General features: G+C 40.1%; 2 protein-coding genes across 2 annotated transcripts; both read left to right on the forward strand.

The window, feature by feature from the left end:
- Positions 1-1,777: 1,777 nt before the first annotated feature.
- LOC112199503 (GDSL esterase/lipase At4g16220-like) lies at positions 1,778-2,179 on the forward strand. The gene is made up of 2 exons (XM_024340513.1): positions 1,778-2,012; positions 2,097-2,179. Exons 1-2 carry the CDS (start codon positions 1,778-1,780, stop codon positions 2,177-2,179), a joined length of 318 nt encoding a protein of 105 aa, XP_024196281.1.
- Positions 2,180-4,820: 2,641 nt separating this feature from the next.
- LOC112200670 (calcium-binding protein CP1) lies at positions 4,821-6,023 on the forward strand. The gene is made up of 2 exons (XM_040517337.1): positions 4,821-5,386; positions 5,588-6,023. Exon 1 carries the CDS (start codon positions 4,896-4,898, stop codon positions 5,379-5,381), a length of 486 nt encoding a protein of 161 aa, XP_040373271.1. The 5' UTR covers positions 4,821-4,895; the 3' UTR covers positions 5,382-5,386; positions 5,588-6,023.
- Positions 6,024-6,513: the final 490 nt, after the last annotated feature.

Raw genomic sequence — 6,513 nt, forward strand, 5'->3', positions numbered from 1 at the left:
TACAATGACAAATATACCCTCAGTCTAATTAAACAACTTCATTTTATGTCATTCTCGCATATTTCTCTCTCTCCAGCACAGCACGATATTCTCTCTCTCTCTCTCTCTCTCTCTCTCTCTCTCTCTCTCTCTCTCTCTCTCTCTCTCTCTCTCTCTCTCTCTCTCTCTCTCTCTCTCTCTCTCTCTCTCTCTCTCTCTCTCTCTCTCTTCCTCCCTCCCTCCTTTTCCCGTTGTCCAGTGAGTTCTCGATCAAATCTGATATCAGAACTCAATCAAATCCAGAAATCATAGTCCGTCGGAATATGAGCTCGGAGAGTTATGGTCTGCTGTCACCGTCGACCTTGAAGAAGACCTCCGCGAGTTCTCGATCAAATCCGATATCAGAACTCGATCAAATCCAGAAATCACAGTCCGCCGGAAAGTGAGCTCGGAGAGTTATGGTCTGCAGTCGTCGTCGACCTTGAAGAAGACCTCCACGAGTTCTTAATCAAATCAGATATCAGAATTCGATAAAATCCAAAAATCACAATCCGCCGGAATGTGAGCTCGGAGAGTTATGGTCTGCCATCGCCATCGACCTCGAAGAAGACCTCTGAAGCACCGTCGCCACGCAAAGAAGACCTCCAAAGCTTCGCCGCCACATGAGGAAGATCTCCGATTCCAGGCTCCGTCACCAAGCGACATGCACTCCGATTCCAAGCAGTGGCGACTCGACCCGACCCACTCCTCCCTCTTCCGGCCTAGCGCCACCACGCGACTACATCTCTGATTCCAAGCAGTGGTGACCCGACCCTGCTATCAAGCTGCCCCAGCAAAGGAAGCCATATGATTTGAATTAGAAAATTGGTTTGGTTAGGTAGCAGATGACGGTGGGTTTGCTCCGATTTGGTGCCCAAATCAGATTTTTATTATTATTATTTTTTTTTTTTAAGTAATGGGATAGAAGGAAAGGAAAAAAGTTTTGAATGTCTATTGGGGGATAATAGACGTCTATTGGAGGGCAATAGACGTTTTCAAATTGATATAATCTCTTCGTATTTTTCTTTAATCAAAGTTTTATTTGTCTAATTTTAGGAACTTTAGTTTCCATTCCGGCTACCGAAAATTCTATTGGAGGGCAATAGACGTCTATTGGGGGCAATACATGGCTAATAGTCGTCTATTGGGGGCCAATAGCCGTCTATTAGGGGGCAATACATGGCTGATAGTCGTCTATTGGGAGACAATAGACGTCTATTAGGAGGCAATAGACTATTGGGGCAAAATGGTATTAAAAAAAAAATCTTAATGGGGTGTTAGGAAATACCTCCTTAGAGTGTTTTGAGTAAGAGGGAATTAAAAAAACTTAATGGGGTAAGTGGAAAAAAAATCTCTAAAAATGATGTAAATGGACAAAAGCCCTTAGTATAATTCTATTCCTAATTGTAATCCTAAAATATCTATGACTCACAACATTTTACTGCTCTGACTTTGAAACTTTCTTACAGTTACACTCTCGGACTCCACGGTGGGTTAGCTACTTGAATCTACTTCTTCTTTCACCTGGAAACTCCCTCAACAGTACTGTTTTAGGCCTATGATTGAATTTAGATATTGACAAGAAGAGGTTGCTCTACTCTGGTCCCGTTTAACTGTTTTTCATGCTCTTAATAATGTGTTTCGCTGAAGTGATTGTAAATATATCTACATAAAGAGGGCTGTTGCTCCTTTCAAACTTCATCTGAAGTATAGTATTTGTTTTGAGAAATTGGAGATACCCTTTTGCAAGATCTTTATAATGGGTAGCATATTTTTAGATGGAAAATTCGTTCTTGGCATAATTTTTGCACTGTGGAGAATGTGTTTGGCAAAAGAAACTCCTGCTAATTTTGTGTTTGGGGATTCTCTGGTTGAAGTTGGAGACAACAACTACATTCCCTCACTCTCCAAGGCTGATTATTCTCCCAATGGCATCGATTTCGGAAAGCCTACCGGGCGATACACAAATGGAAGAACCGTCATTGACATTATAGGCAAGTAACAAGTTCTGGTCCTACATTCAGTTCTTCCTATATCTCTAGTCCTTGATCATTCTTTTGACACATTCTAATCAACAGCTCAGAGTGCTCTGTGTTTGAAGGAGTTCACTCCTCCTTACTTAGCTCCCACAACAGCTGGACCAGAAATTCTGAAGGGGTAAGGAGTTAAGGACAATTTTGGTCTCATTTAGTTATGACTATGATTTGCAATTTTGCATGGAAGGTCAAGTTTATCAACTTTTTATGTGTATAGGAAAAGGTTGCGATTATTCAAAAAAAAAAAAAAAAAGCTTGCGATGACGCAAACTCCAATGGACAAGATCAGGCAGAGGGAGAAGAAATATCAAAAACTTGCTAAAACAATAGATCACTTGGAAAGAGCAAAAAGAGAAGAGTCTTGTCCTCTGATTGAAGCTGCATATCAGCAAAGTTGTCAACAAGGTTTATTGGAAGAGAGGGAGCGTCACAAACGTGAACTACAGGTACATATAAACTATACATTGTCTACTCAGTTTTAGGTACATCTTACAATTTGTCTGCTAGTCTTTGCTCTTGGTGTTTTTTTTTTTTTTTTTTTTTTTACGTGCTAAATACCTTTCAAAGTTGGGCCTTTGCCCTTTTTTCAGCTTCTGTTTTCCGTTGCTTTCGACTCCTTAATGACTGCATTAATTGTCATGTGACTCAGCTCCTGTCTCACTCTTTCCTTTACAATTCATATTGCATTTATTTTATATTTCTGGCCTTATACCATATGCTCTTTGTTGCAGATAACAATTCAACTGACAATCTTCAAGGAAAAGGTGTGGATCGTAGAAGGGCAGAATTTGAGAGACGAAGGCAGAGAGGAAGGAACAAATTACTCCAATGATATTGAGGCCAGGAAACAAGAGAGGGAGGCAATGAGGAAGAAAATATACTATCTGAGATGTGAAGAAGAAAGACTCCAAAAGCTGCATGAAGATAAACATTTATCAAGCTTATTCGTTAACTAAAAGAAAAAAAAGCTATTTAGGAGTTCCTTCCTTTATTATGAATTTTCTGATTCCTCATTAGTTAATAGTGTTATGTTTTCCAAAATGGCTCGTATTAGGCCTTGTTAATTTTTTCTTTTCATCATGTGCATCATTAGCTAATGCCATTGTGAACCATGAAGAAGAAGCTGAGAGGCGGAAGCAATTGGAAGAAAAAGAAAGCCTAAGAAGACCAGCTAGGCCCTTCGAGCAGCCTCGCCCCTTTGAGCCTGCAGTTGCACCATCGACTGCGAAATATGTGGTTAAGCATCGGGCAACTGAAGACCGCCAGTTGCAAACATCAAATGATACGTGGCGGCGCAGTGATGAGCAAAGACCCTCCTCCTTCGGTTGGAGTAGTAACTCAAGCTCTACTTGGTCCTCGGTCCTCCTTAACCAGCCGCAGATTTTAAAGAGTGCATTCCATCTCATAGTTACATAATTTTGGACGATCTCTTCAAATAATATGTATCTATGAGAAAATATATAAGGATAGTTAATTGTATGGATGTTCAAAAGTAACACAATGAAGCTTTTTTTGAGATAAAATGATGTCAGCCTTATTGAAATTTAGAAGAATTACATAATACAAATGTTCAGCCGCAACTGCAGCTAGCAAAAATTGAGGTGGAGAGTAGAAATGGTTGTGACTCTTTACTTGATTAGTATAATTCAACAAAATATAAATTTCAGATGATGACAACATTAGCATATGCGAAGTATGTGCTCCGAATTGAAAGTGGTGGACAGAATTTGATGCCGTTCACCATTTTGCATTATTGAAACCTTTTTCTTTCTTTTTTCTTGGTTACATGCATTATTGAAACTTTGAAAGGTCATTTTGTGGCCCAAATGCTTAGTTACATAATAGAGAATCAGAGATTAAGCCAGTGCTCACATGCTAAGGTTAAATAATAGTATTGTATTTCAAAAAAATTCAGAACTTCCAATATGAATTCTTTTATTTTAGAGCATTTGTAGTAGATTCTCTATTTTTGTTCCTTAGCTATTTTAGAGAGCATGTTTAGCTTTTTTTCTATTTTAGCAGCTGCACCAAACTCATAAGTGACTCTTTATTATAATTTTTAGTTATCTCGCTCCTAAATATAGAGAGCGAGATGAGGCTATCTATAATTTAAAACATTCATTTTCTGTTACTCTATGTAATTTATAAATACATTTAAACTATTTAATATTTTTTTTAAAAATAATATAAATTTAAAATTAGTTAAAATAGAGAGCACTGATACAGACGTATTTTTAAAGTAACTAGTCAAAATAACTTTTTAGCTATTTAGCTAAAATTTAACTAAAAAAAAGCTAGCATTGCTAAAAATGCTTTTAATACTTATTCTATTAACAATTCGAAAACTATCAACCACATTTGGACTTATGAGTTTTATTTTAGCCAAACTACGCAGTGATCAGAATGACTCAAACCAAACCAAACTGATCGAACTGAAACAATCGGTCGGTCTGTTTCACGCCGACTCATGCCCCCAAAATATCGCACCGGAGCGTTCCAAAAAATCCAGGAACACACATATTTGTTGACCATACCCTCTATAATTTTTGCCAAAGACAAACCGACCAGTCCACTTCAACAGAATCCCCCCAATGATGCACACACCCCTCCCTAAAGCCTCATGACATCACTCGCTACGTAATCAGCCCCCAAACTCACACGCGTCGTAATTTCCAGCCCACATCCTCCCGGGCCCACCCCCAACAATCTTGCGCACCAAGCCATAAGCCCATCTCTCTCTCCTATAAATACCCCACAACCCCTCCTCTCCTCTAGTCAATTCATTTTCTCATTCACGACGTCCTCCTCGTTTTCCGCGCTTCCCCGTTTTCCGATCAAAGTATGTGTCCCACCGGCCGAACCCTAACGTCGACGGCGTTGACCTCTTCGTCCTCGTCCTCCGACCTCCGCCCCGCATTCGACGTCCTAGACGCCGACCGCGACGGCAAGATCAGCAAGGACGACCTCCGAGCCTTCTACGCCGGATTCTCCAGCTCCGGCGCCGACGAAAGCCTCATCCGGGCCATGATGTCCGCCGCAGACTCCAACTCCGACGGCTTCGTCGAGTACGATGAGTTCGAGCGCGTGCTCGCCTGTCAGAAACCCTCGGCCGCTGGCGGCGTCATGGAGGACGTGTTCAAGGTCATGGACCGCGACGGCGACGGCAAGCTCAGCCACGAAGATTTAAAGAGCTACATGAACTTGGCTGGGTTTCCGGCCACCGACGACGACATTGCGGCCATGATCAGATTGGGCGGCGGCGATGAAACTCAAGGCGTCGACTACGCCGGGTTGCTGAAGATCCTGGCCGTTGATCAAGTCAGCTAGACTAGGTTAGAGTCTTTGTTCAATAATGTAATTTCCAGCTATGAGGATATTTTTGGAGTAAAGTGGGAAACAAAATTATTGTTCTTGTTTGAATCTGAATCTGATGCCAAAACAAAACAAAGTTTCTGGCTGTGTTTAATCTTGGGTCGGTTTGTTGAATTTGTTTGTTAGCTAATGCTTCTTGGCTGGCTCCAATTATTTTGTAGAAAAAAGGAGGGTATCTTTTTGGACGTTTCCTTTACCTCGTCATATTCGATTTGGTGTCTGCAAATAGGTTCTGGCCTCAATGCAAACCACAATTGTGTTTCAACTTTCAATTTCGACCTCAAAAGTTGTATCGGTGTAGATTGAGAAATTCTTATGTGAGGGTTTCCCACCACGTGGCTTTATGGCCACTCAATCAGAAGAAATGAAATTTTTCATCTTTTCTGAGACGGCCCCTGTTTCTTAAAATGCTGGGCAGTGATTGGTCCTCCCCACCACATGTCCGTGCGGTCATCGGATGTTGCCTGGAATCATGTTTCATTGACTAACATATTGATAGTTTATGAACACATAAACATGCGCTTTGGTGTTTCCATGAGGTTTACCATCCATTTCTCTACTTTAAAGATGAATATGTGCACAACTTATAAAAGTAAATTTGTATTTTTGAAATATTCAATTTCGCAACACATGTTAAATTTTGTCCAATTTCACAACTCATGTTGAATTTTGGCCAATTTCGTAACACATGAAGATGGAGTTAATATGAAACAGACTAAACGCAAATTGGCTTTATATGTAACATATATAGGGACACTGATCAAACTCAGAAAGATATTTTATCCATTGAGCAATTCTCTTAAGACATATTGAAGCTGAGGGGTCAATTGAATATTAAAATAAACTTAGATGTTTAAGCTATAATCTAAGCTTCTTTAGATGTGATAAGTGATTACCAAAGAAGCAGCTGTCACATTCTTCTCCAAAATGTATTAAAACGTGCCTCTACAACCCAATTAAACTACATCTCTCTACCCATTTTGTTATCGACGGACTCACGGACGGCTCTTTAGGCTGTAACGACAGAATGGATCATTAATTTTTTTTTTTTAATTGTAAAATTACAGGTAGAAGAATCTGAATGTAA

This window comes from Rosa chinensis, chromosome 4, assembly GCF_002994745.2.
Source record: "Rosa chinensis cultivar Old Blush chromosome 4, RchiOBHm-V2, whole genome shotgun sequence".
Classification (NCBI taxonomy): domain Eukaryota; kingdom Viridiplantae; phylum Streptophyta; class Magnoliopsida; order Rosales; family Rosaceae; genus Rosa; species Rosa chinensis.

Bases quoted from the DNA above. Each gene is read 5' to 3' on its own strand.
- LOC112199503 (XM_024340513.1), top strand. From the start codon at position 1,778: ATGGGTAGCATATTTTTAGATGGAAAATTCGTTCTTGGCATAATTTTT. The intron at 2,013-2,096 runs GCAAGTAACAAG...TCTAATCAACAG, and splicing joins AACCGTCATTGACATTATAG to CTCAGAGTGCTCTGTGTTTG.
- LOC112200670 (XM_040517337.1), top strand. From the start codon at position 4,896: ATGTGTCCCACCGGCCGAACCCTAACGTCGACGGCGTTGACCTCTTCG.